This window comes from Hippocampus bargibanti, linkage group LG03 (assembly GCF_051943395.1).
Source record: "Hippocampus bargibanti isolate YZ-2025 linkage group LG03, ASM5194339v1, whole genome shotgun sequence".
Lineage (NCBI taxonomy): Eukaryota > Metazoa > Chordata > Actinopteri > Syngnathiformes > Syngnathidae > Hippocampus > Hippocampus bargibanti.
Window position 1 is genome coordinate 5,064,471 of NC_142736.1, and position 20,423 is coordinate 5,084,893.

The 20,423-nt window shown below is 46.5% G+C and overlaps 4 protein-coding genes across 6 annotated transcripts; 1 reads left to right on the top strand and 3 right to left on the bottom strand.

Moving 5' to 3' along the window:
* Positions 1 to 1,296: 1,296 nt before the first annotated feature.
* On the bottom strand, positions 1,297 to 6,168 carry LOC148900117 (zinc finger BED domain-containing protein 4-like). Of its 2 annotated transcripts, none has more exons than XM_088991592.1 (5): positions 5,826 to 6,168; positions 4,811 to 4,878; positions 4,626 to 4,734; positions 2,926 to 3,824; positions 1,297 to 1,965 (listed from the first exon to the last, which is right to left on the bottom strand). In XM_088991592.1, the coding sequence occupies exons 1-5, from the start codon at positions 5,932 to 5,934 to the stop codon at positions 1,303 to 1,305; spliced, it is 1,848 nt and encodes a 615-aa protein (XP_088847718.1). In that variant the 5' UTR covers positions 5,935 to 6,168; the 3' UTR covers positions 1,297 to 1,302. The 2 variants fall into 2 exon arrangements, with proteins under 2 accessions (XP_088847718.1, XP_088847719.1); XM_088991593.1 differs by lacking the exon at positions 5,826 to 6,168 and adding an exon at positions 5,341 to 5,759.
* A 445-nt stretch (positions 6,169 to 6,613) lies between these two features.
* Positions 6,614 to 9,239, bottom strand: LOC148900118 (uncharacterized). Its single transcript, XM_088991653.1, has 2 exons — positions 9,106 to 9,239; positions 6,614 to 8,497 (listed from the first exon to the last, which is right to left on the bottom strand). The coding sequence occupies exons 1-2, from the start codon at positions 9,200 to 9,202 to the stop codon at positions 7,197 to 7,199; spliced, it is 1,398 nt and encodes a 465-aa protein (XP_088847779.1). The 5' UTR covers positions 9,203 to 9,239; the 3' UTR covers positions 6,614 to 7,196.
* Positions 9,240 to 10,099: 860 nt separating this feature from the next.
* Positions 10,100 to 13,404, top strand: LOC148900119 (uncharacterized). 2 transcript variants are annotated; one of them, XM_088991715.1, is made up of 2 exons: positions 10,100 to 10,241; positions 11,927 to 13,404. In XM_088991715.1, the coding sequence occupies exons 1-2, from the start codon at positions 10,115 to 10,117 to the stop codon at positions 12,655 to 12,657; spliced, it is 858 nt and encodes a 285-aa protein (XP_088847841.1). In that variant the 5' UTR covers positions 10,100 to 10,114; the 3' UTR covers positions 12,658 to 13,404. The 2 variants fall into 2 exon arrangements, with proteins under 2 accessions (XP_088847841.1, XP_088847842.1); XM_088991716.1 differs by having other exon boundaries at positions 11,930 to 13,404.
* Positions 13,405 to 17,449: 4,045 nt separating this feature from the next.
* On the bottom strand, positions 17,450 to 20,268 carry LOC148900120 (uncharacterized). The gene is made up of 2 exons (XM_088991697.1): positions 19,909 to 20,268; positions 17,450 to 19,241 (listed from the first exon to the last, which is right to left on the bottom strand). Exons 1-2 carry the CDS (start codon positions 20,039 to 20,041, stop codon positions 18,226 to 18,228), a joined length of 1,149 nt encoding a protein of 382 aa, XP_088847823.1. The 5' UTR covers positions 20,042 to 20,268; the 3' UTR covers positions 17,450 to 18,225.
* Between the last annotated feature and the right edge of the window lie 155 nt (positions 20,269 to 20,423).

Below are 20,423 nucleotides of genomic sequence, written 5' to 3' on the forward strand. Positions count from 1 at the left end.
ACAAGTTTGATTTGCTTTCGCGGGCCGAAAAAAATGATGTGGCGGGCCGGATTTGGCCCGCGGGCCTTGACTTTGACACCTGTGCCTTAAACTGTCCTCTTTCATTAGGAAAAAAAAGAGTTAATTCTTAGTTATATGGGTCCAGACTTATATGAGCTTGAAATGGGGGCGGATGTACACAATTCAATAGAATAGATGCATATAGGTTTCTATAGTGTTTTAACAACAGCTAAAGCTGTAACAAAGCGCTAACATGGATAAAAGGCAAATGTTGCCCCCTCGTGGAAGGGGAAAAACATGTCCGGCCACGCAAACTCAAGGTCACTTTGCAGTCACGGGATCAGTTTTGCAGTGGGTGAGCAGCGGCAGCCACACGCGCCAGCGTTCACTCAACCTGTAAGTAACTCAAATAGATAGAAATCTAGCTAGCTACCCAAGAGATAGCTAATAGCTAGCCAGCCAGCCATATAGCTAGCTGAATAGATAGCCAGCTAGCTGGACAGATACGTAGCTAATACAAAGTAAGCTAGCTGGATCGATCGCTAATAGATAGTAAGCTAGCTAGCTAAAAGATAGCTTTATTATAATAATAAATTTCATTTATAAGCGCCTTTCAAAGTCCCTTTACAGTCACAGGATCAGTTTTTTATGGGTGCTAAAACTAGATAGGGAATAGCTAGATAGCTATATAGGTAATAGAGAGCCAGCTAGATAGCTAATAGCTTTATCTGCACCCAAGAATGAAAAAAAAATGGGGAATGGTCATCTTTTCAATTACTGAATAAAATGGGAAATTCCCCATAAATTTCGCCGAATGAGTTTAAAGCACAGGTGTCAAAGTCAAGGCCCGCGGGCCAAATCCGGCCCGACACATCATTTTTTTCGGCCCGCGAAAGCAAATAAAATTTGAGAACTTCCAGGTTCCACTATCGAGCTAGCAAGCGAGCTAATTCTCTTTCTATTCGTCTTGCTGGCTAATCCCTTACATTAAAATTGCCAACGTGAAATTCCATGATGATTGCTAAAATCTGAGCCAAAATTTCATATTTTTGGATGTCAACCACAACAAAAGTCATTATTCTTGACTTCAGATTTGAAAACGAGTTATTCATTAATTTGCTGTGCGCTCTATATGTAATATTTGAAGGGATTTAAACATTCTAATGGGTTCCCCAAATTCATAACGGCCCTTGAGAGGAAACCATAACTACAATGTGGCCCGCGGCAAAAAATGACTTTGACACCCCTGGTTTAAAGCATCTCCTCGTTTGGGAAAAAAGTCCGAAATTCAGGCGGGGGGTCTCAAAAACTTTTATTGAGGCACATGATCATTTCCACCATTTTGGGACTGAGGTAGTTCCTTCGCGTTTCGACGTCTTCGCCGCACTTGGAAAAAACCCGCTCGCAAGGAACGGAGGAGGCGGGCGCGCACAGGAAACGTTTCGCCAGCCGGAAGAGATGCGGGTAAAGGTTTTGGTGGCCGAACCAGTAGCCTAGCGGGTCTTCGGCCCTCGGCAGCGGCGGATCGCCCAAGTAGCGCCGCACTTCGGCCGCCGCGTCCACCGAAGCGTCGCGGGACCGCCTCATGGCCTCTGAAGCGTCTTGGTCCAGGGTCTTCCAGAGGTCGGCGCCCGGGGCGGGGGAAGGGGGGCGGTCGGGCGATGCCCCGGCTGGCGGCGTCGCCCGACTGGGCGAGCCGGGCGGCGTGTAGACGATGAGCTCGGCGCACTGGGCGACCAGTTGCTGGACGGAATTCCGCACCTGCGTCTGGTCGTAGAAGCCCAAAGTCTTGAAGCGGGGGTCCAGTAGGGTGGACAGCGCCAGCTCCGTCCGCCCCTCCAGCGCCTCAAAAGTGTCCCGCGTGGCCTCCAGTAGGTGGCGGGTCAGCTCGCGGGCGGCGGGGGGGTCGCCCTGACCCAGCGACTCCTGCAGGTGCAGCCGCAGCATCTTGGCCATGGGGATGACCTTAATAATAATCATAATACATTTTATTTCTAAGCGCTTAACTAAACAGCACTGCAGCACCCCCTGTTGGCCGTTAGGTAGTATGACACGCCTTGCTTGGAATAATAATAATAATAAAATTATATAATAACAATACATTTCATTTCTAAGCGCCTTTCAAAACTCTCAAGGACACTTTACAGTCACCAGATCAGTTTTTCTGTGGGTGAGCAGTGGCAGCCACACGCGCCAGCGTTCACTCAACCCTGAAGTAACTCAAATAGATAGATAGCTAGCTCACCAATCGATAGCCAACAGATACCTAGCTAAATAGCGATCCAGCTATATAGTAAATAGCTAGCTTGCTAGCAAGCCAGCCATATCTAATAGATAGCAAATAGCTAGCAAATGATAATAATAATACTACTAATAATAAATTTCATTTCTAAGCGCCTTTCAAAACTCTCAAGGACGCTTTACAGTCACTGGACCAGTTTTTCTGTGGGTGAGCAGTGGCAGCCACACGCGCAAGCGTTCACTCAACCCGGAAGTAACTCAAATAGATAGATAGCTAGCTCGCCAATCGATAGCCAACAGATACCTAGCGAAATAGCGATCCAGTTATATAGTAAATAGCTAGCTTGCTAGCAAGCCAGCCATATCTAATAGCTAGCAAATGATAATAATAATACTAATAATAATAAATTTCATTTCTAAGCGCCTTTCAAAACTCTCAAGGACGCTTTATAGCCACTGGACCAGTTTTTCTGTGGGTGAGCAGTGGCAGCCATACGCGCCAGCGTTCACTCAACCCGGAAGTAACTCCAATAGATAGAAAGCTAGCTAACTCATAATAATAATAATATTTGATTTCTAAGCGCCTTTCAAAACTCTCAAGGACACTTTACAGTCACAGGATAATAGATAGCTAATAGCTAGCTAGCTAGCAGCTAGATAACAAATGGAGATTGATCTAGCTACCTTGGAGCCGTCCGGCCGCTTCTCCCGCGCCATCTCCAGGGCGGCCTGGTAGAAGGGCGCCAGCAGGCGCAGGCAGGCCGCCGCCGCCCAGTAGTCTTCCGGGGTGAGGGGGGGAGTCACCGCCGCCCCCTCCAGCGCCGCGTCCAGGCAGTGGCGCCGGTCGCACAGCCGCTGGAGCATCAGGTAGGTGCTGGTCCAGCGCCCGCCCGCCTCCCGGGGCAACGGGTGGGCCTCCGAGCCCTGCCGCACCCGCCGCAGCCACCCTCGAGCCGCCTCGCTACCCCGGAAGAGCGCCGCCAGCTGGGCCGCCCGGTCGCGCAGCTCCCGCAGGCCCGCCGCCGCGTCCAGGGCCTTCTTGACGGCCAGGTGGAGCGAGCGGGCGAAGCAGGGGGCGTGGCTCAGGCGGAGGCGGCTCAGACAGGCCAGCATCTCGGCGTCGGCGTCCGTCACCACCGAGGTGACCTTGCCCGCGACGCCCCACGCCTCCAGCAGCGTCGCCAGCCGCTCGCCGGCGCGCGCCGCAGGTAGCGGCAGCACGGCCAGCGGCGCCATTTGCACTCTCATGGCGTCGTCCAGGAAGTGGCAGGTGACGGCCAGGTGGGCGTCGCCGCGCGACGAGCTCCAGGTCTCGGCCGTCAGGCTGACGGCCTCGGCGCCGGCCAGCGCCGCCCGGGTATTGCACTTCTCCTTCTCGTACCTGTCGGCCACCATCTTTTTCAGGGTTCGGCGCGACGGGAGGGCGTAGGCGCGGTCCAGCGCCGCCACGAAGGCTTGGAAGCCGCTGCCGTCCACCATGGACAACGGCTGCCAGTCTTTCACCACCAGGTTGACCAGAGCTTCGTCCAGCGCCTCCTTGCGGCTGGCTGCGTCCCAAACCAATTCGGGGGCTGGTGGGGGGCCTTGGGTACACATTAATTCATTATTTCGCTTTTATTTATTAACCGCTTCACCGCCACACGACGTGTAAAAGTGTGTCCACTCCAGTGCAAAGGTCCATTTCGAAGCGCCTTTCATAACGCTTAATGTCACTTTAGCTAGCTAACAGGTAGATAGCAAATAGAGCTTGAGCTAGCTAGACAGCTAACCAGCCAGATAGCAAATACAGAGCTTATGTTTATATAATTATAATTATAATAATAATACATTTCATTTATAAGCGCCTTTCAAAACTCTCATCATCACTTTACAGTCACAGGAGAAGTTTTTCTGTAGGTGAGCAGCGGCAGCCACACGCGCCAGCGTTCACTCAACCCGGAAGTAACTCAAATAGATAGAAAGCTAGCAGCTAGATAACAAATAGAGATCGAGCTAACTAGATAGATAGCTAGCGAGCTAGATAGCAAATACAGAGCTTATGTTTATATAATTATAATAATAATACATTTCACCTCTAAATGGCTTTCAAAACTGTCAAGGTCACTTTACAGTCACGGGATCAGTTTTTCTGGGGGTGAGCAGCGGCAGCCACACGCGCCAGCGTTCACGCAACCCGGGATAACTCAAACAGATAGAAAGCTAGCTGGCTAACAGATTAGTTAGCTAGCTAGGTAGCCAGCTAAATAGATAGCTAGCTATTAGTTATCTCGTTAGCTATCTATCTTACGGCCGGCGACCGGTTGTCATTGAGCGAAATTTGACAAGCCCCGCCCCCCATGTTCTAATTGGACAACCTCGTTTGAAATGGAAGGAAGGCGACTTACTGGCATTGTTCTGTTTCAGAGACGAGCTGTGCTTGGCGGCAAAGTGTCTCATCATGGAGGACGTGCTGCCGCGGTACTTGAGTTCCGCCGAGCACGCCAGGCATTGCACCTGTGACACAAAGCCATCGGCCAATCAAAAGTCAAGCTTCTCCATCTGGTCGCGAAGAGACGGACGGTCCGCGTACCTTATCAGGAGGGATGAGACTGAAGTGCTCCCACATGTCGGAAGAACGTCCTCGCTTCCTGTCTTGTGCTGGGCCCATCAAACAAAACCTGGTCAAAACCCGCCAGCGACGAGGCCATGGGGTTTTATGCCCCCCCCGAGGTGGACAATCGGCTAAAGCTAGCGGTTGCCACATCGGGTGGACATTTTCCAACAATAATTGTAATACTATTTGATTTATAAGCACTTTTCAAAACTCTCAAGGTCACTTTACAGTCTCAGCATCAGTTTTTCGGTGGGTGAGCAGAGGCAGCCACACGCGCCAGCGTTCACTCAACCCGGAAGTAACTCAAATAGATAGAAAGCTAGCTAGCCAATCGATAGCCAACAGATACCTAGCTAGATAGCCAGTCATTTAGTTAGTGTATAGATAGCAAGCGAGACAGCTGGCCAGATAGCTAATAGATAGCAAATAGCCAGCAAATAATAATAATAATAATACATTTGACTTCGAGGCGCCTTTCAAAACTCTCAAGGTCACTTTACACTCACACGAACAGTTTTTCTGTGGGTGAGCACCGGCAGCCACACACGCCAGCGTTCACTCAATCTGGAAGTAACTCCGATAGAAAGCTAGCTAGCTAATAGATAACTAATAGCTAGCTATCTGGCTACCTAGCTAACTATTTGCTATCTATTCGCTATCTATCTAGTTATTTGCTCTCTATTAGCAATAGCGCTAACTAGCTATCATTCACACTGGTTAGCTAGCTCGCTATCTATTAGCAATATCGCTAACTAGCTATCATTCACACTGGTAAGCTAGCTCGCTATCTCGAATACCTCGCTAGCTAGCTAGCGGGTATTCGAGTGAGTCGGGCTGAGCCAATGGCAATGCAAGATGGTCGCCGGCGGCTTCTCTCCTCATGACGGGAAGCGAGCGGCGGGGTTGGGCCCTCGTCGAGCCACCGGGACTCCCCCACGTGCACCCAATAAACATGCGGGCGCGGCGTCTCCGCGTTTCGGCGTCAACCAACCTGCTGCGTGGAGCGCCGCCTGAGTGTCGACGAGCTGCGGCTCATTCTCCTCTTTAATTCCGCAAACTTTCTCTTGGTATTCCTCCTCTCTTGTGCGTTTTTCGCACATTTCGCCGCGATAAAGGCAACGCTTGAAACTCGAACCGAGCGAAGTTGCGGTGACGGCAAAACTATGCGAAGTTCATTTGAGAAGCTTCAAAATTTACCCAGACGACTTGGACCTGGCGCTAAATTTTCATGGACGACGTCTTTGTCCTCGTGGGGCGAATATGTCGAGGCTTTGGTCTGTTTGCTACCAACACGGGTTAAAAAAGGGGGTGGCGCATTTTGCGAGAGCGGCATCGGTCGCGGTCCAAAGGCGTCACTTCCGCCCAGGTCGCGGCAAGTTTCATAACGACAGCGACCTCCAGCGGTGCTCGTCGAAAGTGAACGCTTAATTTGGCGAAACGCTGACGAACGATAAGAGAATACTTTTTATTGTGATCATCATAACAATAATAATAATACACTTTACAGTCACAGGATAAGGGTTTCTGTGGGTTCATAGTGTCATTCGTCATGGTAAGGCAGGCAGTTCTGACGATAAAGCTTCCAAAGCTTACAAGGAATCAATCTTCAAGATGGCCACTCCATTCCTAGCCATCAACAACCAACACAAAGGTAAATAAAACGAATTAAAAAAAAAAATATATATATATATATATATATATATATATATATATATATATATATATATATATATATATATATATATATATATATATATATATATATATTATACAGTACAGCTTATTTCTTCAATTACAATACCATAGCACATTTATTATTCATAAAATAAGGTATATTTTGTGTAGTTTTAAGGCTTAGAAAATTATGTTTGAGGTTGACCTGGGAACGGATTATTCTCGTTTTAATGGTTTCCTAAGGGAAATTAATGTTTTTAAAGTTACACACTCTGTCTGGGAAACAATTAAGTTCGTAAGCCAATGTATCAATGTATATGATTCTGGTATAACTCTTTGTGAAAGTCTGCTACTCAAAGTATGCTTCTGTTTCTCTAACCACTCCTCGTTCTCCTCACTGCTGCGTGTGTCTGTAATTCTCCTGTCCCGCCTCTACCACGGATCTTGACCAATCACGTGCGGCTTTAACCGAAGACTGGGGGCAGGGAATAGAGGGGGAAAAAAAGTCGGCTCCCATTTCCGGCTCCTTGTTAGGAACCGGCTCTCTTCGTCCACTTCAGGGGTACCGGATCGTTCACGAACGACACATCACTAGCACACATCCGAATCATCTCTGTCATCCACATGAACGACGCCGGCACGCCGCGGCCTCAATGACGAAGGGGCCCAAAGGGGGCAGAACATGGCGTCATTTTGCGGCCGTTGTGTCCCGTTGGCGTTCCGTTTTCACTTTGGGGAGGAAGCGCCCTTCCATCGGCGCCCCACCCCACAACCTTTGATGGTTGTCGGCCAGGTCGTGGGTGCGCACATGTTTTTTCAACGCTCCACTCCGAGTGAATTTTTGAGCACAAAGCGAGCAGGCAAAGGGTTTCTCCCCGGTGTGCGTTCTGGTGTGGACTCTCAGGTCACCGTTCTTGAGGAATCGCTTGCCGCAAAAGGAGCAGGCGAAAGGCTTCTCGTCGGTATGCGTTCTGGCGTGAACTCGCAAGTCGCCGATCCTGGCGAATCGGCTGCCGCAAACCGGGCAAGCGAAACGTTTCTCTCCGCTGTGCGTTCCCGCGTGCGTCCTTAACTCCGCCCTGCAGTCGTACATTTGACCGCAAACTGAGCAAGCGAAATGCTTTTGCCGAGTGTGCGTCCGCGCATGCACCTTGACGTCGCCCTTCTGGGTGAAGCGTTTGTCGCAAACGGAGCAGGCGAAAGGTTTCTCCCCAGTGTGTATTTTGGCGTGCCGTGTCAACGTGGCGTTGTGAGTGAAGCTCTTGCCGCAAACGGAGCAGGCAAAGGGTTTTTCTCCCGTGTGTGTTTTGGCGTGTCGCGTCAACTGTGAGGTTCGCGCGAATCTCTTGCCGCAGACGGCGCAGGCGCAAGGCTTTTCGCCAGTGTGCGTCCTGACGTGGATTCTCAAATCGCCCTTTCGAAAGAACCGTTTCCCGCACGCCGAGCAGGCGAAGGGTTTCTCTCCGGTGTGGGTGCCCACGTGCGCACGGAAAGCGCCCTTCTGAACGAAGCTTTTGCCGCATATGGAGCAGGCGAAAGGTTTCTCCCCGGTGTGGGTCCTGACGTGCGCTCGCAAGGCGCCTTTCTGAATGAAGCCTTTGCCGCAAACGGAGCACACAAAGGGTTTCTCCCCAGTGTGTTTTCTGGTGTGGACCTTCAACACGGACTTTCTGCAAAAGGTTTTGTCGCAGAAAGAGCACTTGACTCGTTTGGCGTCCGTCGGGCCAGTCTTGTCGCCTCCGCCGTCGTAGTCCGAAGAGTGCGACGTGACCATTTCACTCTCTGACAGGCCGTCGGACTGGGATCCCCCGCAGTGGTCCTCGTCCCCATCTTCGATCTTCACAATGACGCCCGGCAGCGCAAAGCTAAGCTCATCCTCCTCTTCTTCCTCTTTCATGTGAAGAGGCTCGGATAACTCAGGCTCCACTTCGTCTTTCATCTCAAGCTTTTCTGGCTCCTCCCGCTCACGGCCAAGAAAGCTTTTGGCGACTGCGGAACACAACAAGAACACCATTGAACATTCTGTCTGTTAACTCATTGACTGTGCAAAAAAGGTGACCAGGGTGCCAGGGTTTTTGTCATTGTCACTCAAATTACAGGACCCACAGAATATTGACTTTTAGGACTACGTCTACATTCAATGCAGCGTAAGAAACTCTTCTTTCATCAGAAAAACGAATTAATTCCTAAATGACACGGGTCTGGTGTTATTTTTTTTGCGTCAAATAAAACGGTGCTTTATCGGCACCCAAGCATGAAAAAACAAAACCGAACAAATTCAGATATGGCGCTCGGCAGTCATAATTTCAATTCCCGAGTAAATTTGTGAATGAGTTCATGTCGGCCGGCGCAGCGAGCAGTCAGAGGAAGTTCAAGCAAAGTTTGACCATTCCGATACGATTTTTAAACTGATTGTTAGAATGAGGTTCGTAGAATGAGTACAAATGGTACGAAAAAAAGAATCAAGTGTTGTCGGAAATTGGTTTGGTGACATAAGACTTCTCAGGTGATCAGCGTCAACACGCGCGGATATTTTCCGCGCACGGCCGCTCGTAAACAAGAGTGAGTAAAAAGGTCAGCAAGGCCACGGTGCATACCTGTCGGCTCCTCCTGCTCCTTGCAAAGTCGCTTCTCCTCTTCGGTGGCCCAAAGTTCCTCCTCGCATTGCTCCTCTTTCACGCGTTTCGCATACATTTTCCGCGGTTGTCGGAGGCCCAGCGACGTCCGTCGTGCTAGCAGCCACTCGGGCTATTTGTTAGCAAGCGAGCTCAACCTGAAGCGAGAGGTTTTCGCCGCGCCTCGCCCGGTAGCGAGCAAGATTCAACCAACACGCATTTAGTCAAATTGAACGTTGTGTGTAGCGTGGGAGTTGTCCGATCTTTCCGTGCGTTCGAGAGTCAAATTTGAAAGAAAGTTTGCGTGGCGCGAGCCTAACGCGAAGAAGCTTCGGTCGAAAGTTACGGGAGCTTCACTCGGACAAAAGTCTCATAATTGCTTAATTAATAACAATAATGATACATTTATTTTAATAAACACATTAATACAATACACTGCTACATATCGTTTTTGTGTTTTAATATCTATTTACTTTTGCCAAATCATTCATTGGTCTGTTCTAGCTTAAGGCGTTCGTCAATTATGGAGTCGTACAAAAGTCTCATTATCGCTTAGCATCCCCAATATTAATAAAAAGAACATATTAATACAATACACTGCTACATATTTTTTTTGTGTTTTAATATGTATTTATCTTTAGCCAAACCATTCATTTGTCTATGATAGTTAAGAAGACGTTCGTCAAAATGGAGTTTGTCGCAGTAGGCTTCCGTACAAATCCCACCGCGACGCTACTTCGCCTTGTTTTTGACGTTCCCCCCACGCGTTTCCCGTTCAAATTAATTCCCAAATGACTTCTAAACGTATCGAATCGACCATCCACCGCTAGACAAGGAGCATAAAAACACCCCTTGTTCAATACTCGTAACCCGATCGCCTCTACTCGTTGCACGCCGATGCTAGCTTCTCGAGCTAGCTTAGCTTGTTAGCCACTCACGGAGACGCGCTTGGGGCAGTTGGAGGGCAGATACCCGCAAGCGTGATGGTGAAATGTATGCAAATACAGTGAAAGAAGAGTACAGCGAAAGAGGTGGGGGCATGAAAGAGGAACGCCAGCAACCAGGTCAACAACCGGAAGCTGTTTTCGACGAGTCGCCAATGGAGTTCCTGGACACAGGTTTGCTCGCTTTTTCTTTGCTCTCTTTTTCCATTTCTTCGCCACGACATTCACGTGTCGGGAGCCCCGAATTCCATTTCTTCATATGTAGAGAACACAATTTAATACATAATTCAACCCAATTTTTAGTACAGGTAACATTCGACTTACGACCGAGGTCCACTCCGACCAAACGGCCCTAAATCAAAAAATGGCCGCAAGTCGAAATCCAGTGAAAATGTTGAACAGAGACTCGGAGGCTAAATGACTCGCAAACTCCAGGTCCACTGTCTACTCAAATGGAACTTTAATCATATCTATCTATTTTTTATCATATCTATTGCTAGCTGGGTTAAATGTTGGCGCTAAATGGGGAGACGCACTGTAGAGGAGAATCCAGTCATTTCAAAATAAAAGACAGATCGACTCATTTAACTCCTTCACTGCCATTTCCAAATTGATTTGGGAGTTGAAAAGTGTGGTGTAGCGCGCCATTCCCAAGTTTGTTTGTTTTTTTTGTTTTTGTTTTTCACGCAGGGGTGCCGATAAAGCAATGGCCATGTGTTTTTTCCCTTCAACGAGGGGTCAGCATTTGCCTTTTGTCCGTGTTAGCGCTTTGTTCCAGCTTGAACTATTGTATATAGACCAATGTACAGGTAACATCCGAGTTCCGTTCCGACCAAACGATCATAAGTCAAAAATGGTCGTAAGTCGAAACTCTTTCAAAATGTTGAATAGAGACTCGGAGGCTAAATGATTGGCAAACTACCCCCTCTGGTGCCATCACACGGTTGATTGCTGTGCGAGAGTGAGATGCTGGCTGGCTGGGCAAAATTGTCATACGCGTTGCCGGTCTGCTAGCGCGTTGCGGTGCCAGGCGTAGAATAAAAATTTTCAAAAATAGGGTCTGGAGGTCATGGTCATAAGTATGGTGGTCGTAAGTCGAGATGGTGGTAAGTGGGATGTTACCGATATAGTCTAAAGTTGATAGTTCCGGTTTCCTCTCGTGGGCCGTTCTGAATTTGTATCTGTACAATTTGAAAAGAAAAGACAAGCAAGGGAACCAGCTATTAATGAAATTTCTAGTGTGTCTGCCTGCATCCGTTGCTTTTGCAATATCACAACTTCCAAGATGTACAACCCACAGCTCCTTGAGACACTTTATGCAAAAAGCTATCCATTCCATCAAGCCATCAACGACCATCACAAAGGTCAATAAAATCACTTTATTATAAAGTACAGTTTATTTCTTTAATTACAAACAATAGCACATTTATTATACAAAAATAAGGTATATTTTCGGTAGTTTTAAGGCTGATCTAGTAGAAAATTATGTTTTATGGGGACCCGGGAACAGATTAATCTCATTTTAATGGTTTCCTATGGGAAATTAATGTTTGGAAGACACACACTTCGCCTTACACTTTCTGGGAACAAATTAAGTTTGTGAAGCAAGGTATCACTGTATTTCAAAAGTTTGGTTTGCTTTCGTGGGCCGAATAAAATGATGTGGCGGACCAGATTAGGCTCCCCTGGCCTTGACTTTGACACCTATGTGTTAATGAATGGGTGTGTTCATTTTGATTTTCGAATGATCAAAAACGTCACCAAAATCCGATAACTTGTCCGAAGCATCTCACGAAAGTCACGGCATGAGTGAGACCCGAGTGAGCAAACGATGACCCCTGTGGCCTTCTTGTACCCAGCAGCCATCGGGGAGGAAGACGTTTGTGTGGCACACCAAGAGGCCGACCTCCCTGACATTAAAGAAGAGCAGGAGGAGGATGTCAACGCCTTTCCTTTGACGGTCATTGTGAAGAGCGAAGTAGGTGACCAAGACCACATCGGAGGATCCCAACCAGACGCTCTCTCGGCGCTACGCTCGGATAGCGAGGACGGTGAACCCTCGAAAGGTGATAAAAAGCGCGTGAAATGCTCGCAGTGCGACAAAACATTTGATAGAAAGTCACTCTTGATAAGGCACACCCGAACCCACACTGGAGAAAAACCATTTGCCTGCTCATTTTGCGGTAAAACATTCGCTCTCAAGACCAATTTAACCATGCACACGAGAACGCACACCGGGGAGAAACCCTTTGCCTGCTTCATTTGCGGTAAAAGATTTGCCAAAAACACCAATTTGACAATTCACACAAGAACGCACACTGGAGAAAAACCCTTCGCCTGCTCCTTTTGCGGTAAAAGATTCGCCCAGAAGGGCGATTTGACCATGCACACGAGAATGCACACTGGTGAAAAACCTTTTGGCTGCTCCGTGTGCGCGAAACGATTCAGCGAAAAGAAAAATCTCACCACGCACACGCGGACGCACACCGGCGAGAAACCCTTCAACTGCAGCTTTTGCGACAAAAGGTTTTACGTCAAGCGCGAGGTGAAGCGGCACAGGTGCGCCGGCGACAAGACCGCCGGTCCTTGAAGCGCCGCGCCCGACCGAGGGATCTCGCCAAAGTGGGACGCCTGCGTGCAATTTGGACAAAATCAAAACGGCAACGGCACCCAAGCAGGTGCCGTTCTCTTTGCACGCCATTTGATTGCTCAAAAACGACGCTTTGGATGTACCGTTGCAATCATCGCGCCGGGCGGTTGTGGGATTTCGGTTTTGCCGATGTTTGGCTCTCTCTCGGGCTGCGTCGCTGACCACGACGATAGATTTTGAGAGGAAGCGGATTGCCAAGCGTGATGCTCACCAGTCCAATTATTGGCCTCAACTGAAAAACAAATGAAAAACAATGGCCCCAAAAACAAGCGGAAATGGGCAAATAAAGGCACGTGGGCGGTGCCCTTGCGCCATTAATGCATTTTAACAGCCACTGGCGCCGCTTTGGAATGCCACTGCACCAGCACCGGCGCAAGTCGATTATAATTAGCGCGTTTTGCTACGTGATCTGCGCCACATCTGAGATAACCGTATATTTATTTGAGTATAACACGCAACCCTACTTTTCAATTAAAAATCTTTTTTTTTTTTTACTTTTTGTCGGCTCAGACCAAACATTGTAAGTGACAACACATGCGTGTATGATAAAAATCACTTATTGACACAGTGTTTGAGGCCCGGGGCGTACAACTTTTATGTCAGGCACACAACGTTCAAAACGTCTCGGCCCGGGTGGCCGACAACATCTTTAAGAAAAATAAATAAATAATAATTTTTAAAATCAAACGTTTGTTTTATTCAATAAAGCAAAAGTTCGAAGCAAACCGCTACAAGCCATGTGGACTCTCTTTCGAAGCGCCTTTCAAAACTCTCAAGTACACATTACAGTCACATACAGTCCGAAGCACGAAACAGGCTTCTGATTGGCTTCCGTGTCGAGTATGCAAATTGGCAAACGGCGTTCGTTACTCGACACGGCAGCCAATCAAAAGCCTGTTTCGTGCTTCGGACTATCCCGTGACTGTGAGGTGTACTTGAGAGTTTTGAAGGCACTTAGAAAGAAGAGTCTACGTAGCTTTTAGCAGACAACGCAACGCAAACATTGCATTGTGCACCATGACGACAAACGACAACTGGAGCAAAATCTTCAGCAAGGGATATTTACCCTAAATTAATAAGCAAGGGAGAATTTGTGGTAGGTACTTCCTTCATTAAAAAAAATCCTTTATACTTTGCAACAATGTTTTCTTTTTTTGCGATTGTTGTGTTTCAAGTTGTGAAAAATGGGGCAGGCAACTTAATGGCCGGGAAGGAAACTTTACAGAGTTGTCTGCCCTGGTGTCCGCTAACTTTTTGTCATGAGTTTCAGACACTGATTATCAATTCAAATATGTAGAACACTGAATGTAATCTCTGGACATTGGTAATTGTGCAAAAGAGCAATGCTTAATTCACGTTTCAGTGTGGGCGAGGCGAGGAAAGGAAATGAGGCGTAGCTAAATAAATGCTAATCAACAAAAAAAAAAAAAGGAATTCGCGTGATCCGGGTCTTTCCGAGAATCCAAACTGAAGGGTGAGAATAGCCATGGAAATTCTGCTCCTTCCTGGAAGGGATAAAGCATTAAAGGACAACCGACACCTTTTTTGTGTTTCCTTACATCAGAAAAACGTTTTATAGCATCTAAAATACCCAAAACGCGCCGGCTGATATTTTTAGTCAAATGCAAAACACCAATAAAAATGACTTCAAGTGTCCCAAAACTGCCATAAAATGCACTCGGAACTGGGCAGATTCAAAAAGTCCCGCCCCCTTGTTCGTGACGTCACGCCAGGATACTCCTTCACAAACTGCCTTGCTCCAGAATCAAAACAATGGCTTCAGAGAGTTCAGATTCGTAGAAGATGCTTTATTGTTACTCATCCAGTTATGAATATGATTCAAATAGTTCTGAAGAGGAAAGCATACATGTTTGCAATCGATTAAAGGAGTCCTTCCGTATCAATTCGAGCCGTCTGGACTCCAATGTAGCGTCCCAGAAAATGCACAAGATGGCGCCCAAGATCCGTTGGAAATGGGCTGATTTGTCCGCTGGGAATTTGTGTCAACTTAACACCTTCTTTATGCGTGTTACCACAATTGGCTGCGATGCGACACACAACGATTCACCATTGCGTAATTTATGTAGTTTTGCTTCGAATTGCACGATCAACACTGTGTTTTCAGACGAAAAAAAGTGCCCAAAATGCATCGTGTGTCACTTTGTCGGTCACGGGCGTTACTAATGTGACGTCATTTCAGGAATCGCCATCAACTCGAAAACAAAACTTCCTGAATATTCAGCGCGAGTCTTAAAAGGTAAAATATGGCTATATGCGGTGGAATCTTTGTTAAATGCGCTCAGTAGAAGTCATTTGAAGTCATTTTACAAATTATGGACGCAACTTGTCCGGAGTTGTCGATTGTCCTTTCAATATACAGTAAGACCTCAACTTACAAACTTAATTGGTTCCCAGACAGAGTGTGTAAGGCGAAAAGTATGTATCTAAAAAAAAAAAATTCCCATAGGAAACCATTAAAATGGGAATAATCCGTTCCCGGGTTTCCATAAAATATACTTTTCAACTAAATAAGCCTTAAAACTACACAGAACCTACCTTATCCTATGCATAATAAATGTGCTATGGTATTGTAATGAAAGAAATACACTGCATTGTATCATAAAGTCACTTTATTTACATTTGTGATAGTCATTGATGACTTGATGGAATGGCGTTGAAGGTCAAAGGGAATTGCTGTTTGGAAAGAGAGGCGCATTACATGACGACTGTAATTAAAGAAATAAACTGTGCTGTAAAATAAAGTTTTATTTACCTTTTTGATGGTCGTTGATGGCTTATGGAAGGAGAGTCACCTTCTATAAGGACTGTTGATAACTTAACCTCTGGTGCTGTTCGGTCGTGTGCTTCCGCCGAAGATCACTCCGCCAGCCGTGGTGGGCGTGTATTATGAAAATAGTGCTTATTATAAGGTTTAATTTACATAAATTTGACGTTTGTAAGACAAAAAGTTTGTAAGTTGAGGTGTTTGTAAGTTGAGGTCTCACTGTACAGTATATGAGAATTTTTTTCCAGGCCTCGTTTATAACGCGCACCCAAACCTTGAGTTTCTTTTTAGGTAGAAAATTGTGCGCGTTATACTTGAATAAATACAGTAGTTCGGTTAAAATAGCTAAAGCAACACATTTAGAAAAATAGCAATTGAAAAGTGTTCATTTTCCTTCCGAGGTTTGAACTTCCGTTGGCGGCCATCTTGCCTTAGCAACATCGAGTCACAATCACCTTGCATTTGTGTTGCTGCGTTCAAAGTCGTCGTCGTCGATGATATCTCGGGCTTTTTCGTGATCCGAAAGAAACTGCCAAAAGAGCTAATCGAATATTCATTTACCCATGGTGCATTGCAGTATTGACATCCAACATGGCGAATGGTTTCAATATGGAGAACAAGAGTAAAACTATAAAATACGTTAAAAACAGGCAGCAAACAAATTGTCTTTTTTTTAATTAAAAACCTTCAAAGCAAACAAATTTGTTGAAGTCGACACTAGTCAGAAATGTTTTACGTAGTCTGTTCTCTTTGTCTTCTCTGTAATAGCGTCGCATATCAAAATAGCACGGGATTGATTGTGTAAGTCACTTAAAGGACAACCGACGTCTTCGGACAAGTCGTGTCCATAATTTGTAAAATGGCTTCAAATGACTTTTACTGAGCGTATTTTACTAAGATTCCATCACATATAGCTATATTTGACGTTTTAAGACTCGCGCTGAATATTCCGGAAGTCTTATTTTTGAGTAGGTGACAAGTCCTCACGTTACCTCACTGAAGGAACGCCCCTGACCGAAAAAAGTACACATTGTAGCAGTCCTTCCATCACGTCAATGCATTTTGCTGTACTTTGGTCTGAAAACTTCGCGTAGCACCAAAAAGAGGCAGAAGAGGGCGACAAAGCTCCGTGTAAGGAATTAATTAGCCTGTGGAAACGGGCTGATTAATTAATTCCTTACACAGAGCTTTGTCCCCATTTTCTGCCTCTTTTTGGTGCTACATTTCCCGCCCCCAGATACCTCAAAATGGCACGGAATAAATACTTTAATCGATTGCAAACATGTATGCTTTCCTCTTCAGAACTATTTGAATCATATTCATAACTGGATGAGTAACAAGAAAGTATCTTTTCCGAATCTGAAGCCATTGTTTTGATTCTCGAGCAAGGCAAGACGTCTTGGGATGATACCACGAACAAGGGGGCGGGACCTTCTGAAACTGGCCCCTTCCAGGTTCATTTTTTTTGCAGATTTTGCTCACTTTAAGTCATTTTTATTGGTGTTTTGCATTTGACTAAAAATATCATACTACGTGTTTTGTGTATTTTAGATGCTATAAAACATTTTTCTGATGTCAGTTAGGAAACAAAAAAGTGATGTCGGTTGTCCTTTAAGAAAAACATTGTATGTATGAATAAATTGTTTGACTTGAATTCAAAATGTTTGTTGATTTGATGCAATAATGTTTTTTCATTTGGAATTTCAAAATCTCATCCTCCTGTGAATGTATTTTGGTTTACCCTAATTTCCGGACTATAGAGCGCACCTGATTATAAGCCTCACCCACTATATTCTTAGAGGAAAACCGATTTTGTATATACACAAGCCGCACCTGTATACGTATGTTTAATGTGCCCACATTAAAAGATGCAAATCATGCAATAAATCATACATCGGGGAGACAGGAAGTTTTAATACAAGGAAAAAAAAAAGAGTGTGAGGAGACAGCAACAATACAAACAAAAGCAATAAAAGAACAAGCACAGACCACTGCAAAAGAGAGAATCACATCATGGACTGGGAGAAGGCCAGAGTCATCCGCACCGAAGAAAACAAACTTCAGCGCTGGATCAGGGAGGCCATTGAAATCCGGAAGCGAGAACCAAGGACCATCAACAGGGAAGATGGATCTTCCATGCTATCTACCACCTGGAGCAGCATCCTGGAGGGACGAGCGGACAGCGGGGGGCGTGACTTGCCTGTCAGATCTGACAGGTAGGTCACGCCATCATCGTAACATCAGCTGAAAAAGGTGCGTCACAACAACATCCGTGACACTCTGGCGAAGGCGGAAGTATACGCCGAAACATGTAAGGTAATTGAACACCTAAAAAAAGCCACTGTCTGTAAGAAAAGACTCTGTTGTAAATTAGATAACAAGTAGACAGTATGAATTTACCACAACTACATCGACCATCACAAAGGTAAACAAAACGACTTTATTATACAGTACAGTTTATTTCTTTCATTACAATCCAATAGCGCATTTATTATACATAAAATAAGGTATATTTTGTGTAGTTTTAAGGCTTACTTAGTATAAAATTATGTTTTATGGGGACCTGGGAATCGATTACTCTCATTTTGAATGGTTTCTTATGGGAAATAAATGTTTGGCAGACGGACTTTTCGCCTAACACACACTTTCTGGGAACCAATTAAGTTCGTAAGCTGAGGTATCACTGTACACGGAATTGGTCATTGCACGCATCAACAGCCGGACTACTGCGTGTGTGTTCTGGTGTGGCTGGTCAAATCATCCCTGCGAGTAAATATTTGGCCGCAAATAGAGCAGGTGAAGGGTTTCTCCCCACTATGTATTTTGGCGTGTATGGTCAAATGTCCCTTGTAGGAGAAACTGTTGCCGCAAACGGCGCAGGCGTAGGGTTTCTCGCCGCTGTGCGTTTTGAAGTGTTCTCTCAGATCTTTGTTTTCGGAGAAACTCTGAGCACAGACGGCGCAGGCGTATGGCCTCTCGCCGGTGTGCGCTCTGGTGTGCACCGTCAGCTGACTTTTGTGGGAGAATCTCTGAGCGCACAATGAGCATTCAAAAGGTTTCTCTCCGGTGTGTGTCCGGGAGTGGATGGTCAAGTTTCCCTTGAGAGAGAATCTCTGGCCGCAGTCCGAGCAGGAAAAAGGTTTCTCCCCGCTGTGGATCCTGGCGTGATTCCTCAAGTCTCTCTTGACCGAGTAGCGTTGGCCGCAAACGGAGCAGGCGAAAGGTTTCTCACCGGTGTGCGTGACGGTGTGTTTGGTCAAATGGCTTTTGTAGGCGAACCTCTGGCTGCAAACGGAGCAGGCAAAAGGTTTCTCGCCGGTGTGTATCCTGCTGTGCCGTTTCAACACCCAGCGGTCTGCAAACGTTTTCCCGCACTGGCGGCATTTGCAGCGCTTGCCGTCGGCGTGAAATGCCGCGACGGCTTCGTCGGCTTCCTCGCCGTCGTCGTCGTCGGTGTGCGACGTGGCGGGCTCGCTGTCTGATAGCGGAGCCAGGAGGCCGTCTGCTTGTGACGTGTCACCTTCTTCCGGTTGATTTGGGGTCCCGCCACCGCCGCTTCGAAGCTCTCTCCTCCCCCTACGCCGACCTTCATCCTCATCATCTTCGCTCTTCCGAGTGACAAAGGTCACGGACCACCCCGTCAGGTCGCCCTCTTCCTCTTTTGGGTGGAGGGGCTTTTCATCCCGCTCCTCCTTCATGTCGGGAGACCGCAGCAGCATTTCTTCCTCTGCGGCATCCTCTGCATGGAACGAGCACAAGGTCAGGACCTCTGGGAAATCCCAGCGGGCATCAAAACAGAATAATAATAATAATAATAATACATGTGATTTCTAAGCGCCTTTCAAAACTCTCAAGGTCATTTTACAGTCACGGGAACAGTTTTTCTGTGGGTGAACAGCGGCAGCCACACGCGCCAGCTATATAGCTAATAGATAGCCAGCTAGCCAACTAATAAATGACAGTTGCTAGCGTAGCCGCGACGCAATCAAGTCCTCGTTTTTTTTCACTTGACGTTTGGATGAACGTAGATAGCTAAAACTGTAGATAGCGAACAGCAAGCTAGATAGATAGCTAGATAGCTAAATGGATAGATAGATAGATAGATAGATAGATAGATAGATAGATAGATAGATAGATAGATAGATAGATAGATAGATAGATAGATAGATAATACCGTAGATAGCGAATAGTAGCTAGATAGCTAGCTAGATCGCTAATAGCTCCATGTCTGAACCCCAATTCTTGGACATTCCAGACGTACTCAGACGTCTTTTTTTTCTTTTCACGTTTTTTAGTGACGACGCTGACAGCAATGGCAATAAAACACACACACACACACACACAAAATCCAAGACTACTGTGAAGTAACGAAACGCGTGTTTGGTCAACAATGATTTGGAAGGCACCTTTTCCTCCGAGCTCCAGCTTGTCGGCTTGCTTCTTGCAAGCCGCGTCCAGTCGCGGTCCTCGTCGCTCGCTCACTTCCGCCGGACAAACTTCCTGCTCGTACTCTTCTTCTTTCACACGTTTCGCACACATTTTCACACCACACTCGAACTTGCACTTAGCGTCGCTAACTAGCCTGCCTCTTTGTTAGGCTAAGCTAAATCGGCTGAAGAAATTTCGACGCGCACTGGGGCAACCAGACAGAAATATGAAAGTATTAATATTTATATGTACTGTAATGTAGCGTTAGGCGTCCTGCGTTGGCTTTGAAACTGGTGGTTGGAACGTAAAAACACCAGTGTTGCCAACAGAACATTACGACTTCCGGTGAATGTCGCATCACATCCGCTCGCGGAACACATTAGCCAAGGCGTTGCTGCCATCTAGCGGAGAGAGTGGCACACAGCACATAACAATACTGTAATGCCCGTCGGCGTGATAAATAATTATAATAATACATTTCATTTATAAGCGC

Coding starts and splice junctions, on each gene's coding strand:
- LOC148900120 (XM_088991697.1), bottom strand. CDS start 20,041: ATGTGTGCGAAACGTGTGAAAGAAGAAGAGTACGAGCAGGAAGTTTGT. Junction 19,242..19,908: donor GCTGGAGCTCGGAGGAAAAG/GTGCCTTCCAAA, acceptor CGTTCCATGCAG/AGGATGCCGCAGAGGAAGAA.
- LOC148900117 (XM_088991592.1), bottom strand. CDS start 5,934: ATGTGCGAAAAACGCACAAGAGAGGAGGAATACCAAGAGAAAGTTTGC. Junction 4,879..5,825: donor GGCGGCGCTCCACGCAGCAG/GTTGGTTGACGC, acceptor TGATGGGCCCAG/CACAAGACAGGAAGCGAGGA. Junction 3,825..4,625: donor TCTGAAACAGAACAATGCCA/GTAAGTCGCCTT, acceptor TGTGTACCCAAG/GCCCCCCACCAGCCCCCGAA.
- LOC148900118 (XM_088991653.1), bottom strand. CDS start 9,202: ATGTATGCGAAACGCGTGAAAGAGGAGCAATGCGAGGAGGAACTTTGG. Junction 8,498..9,105: donor GGAGCAGGAGGAGCCGACAG/GTATGCACCGTG, acceptor TGTGTTCCGCAG/TCGCCAAAAGCTTTCTTGGC.
- LOC148900119 (XM_088991715.1), top strand. CDS start 10,115: ATGTATGCAAATACAGTGAAAGAAGAGTACAGCGAAAGAGGTGGGGGC. Junction 10,242..11,926: donor AATGGAGTTCCTGGACACAG/GTTTGCTCGCTT, acceptor TCTTGTACCCAG/CAGCCATCGGGGAGGAAGAC.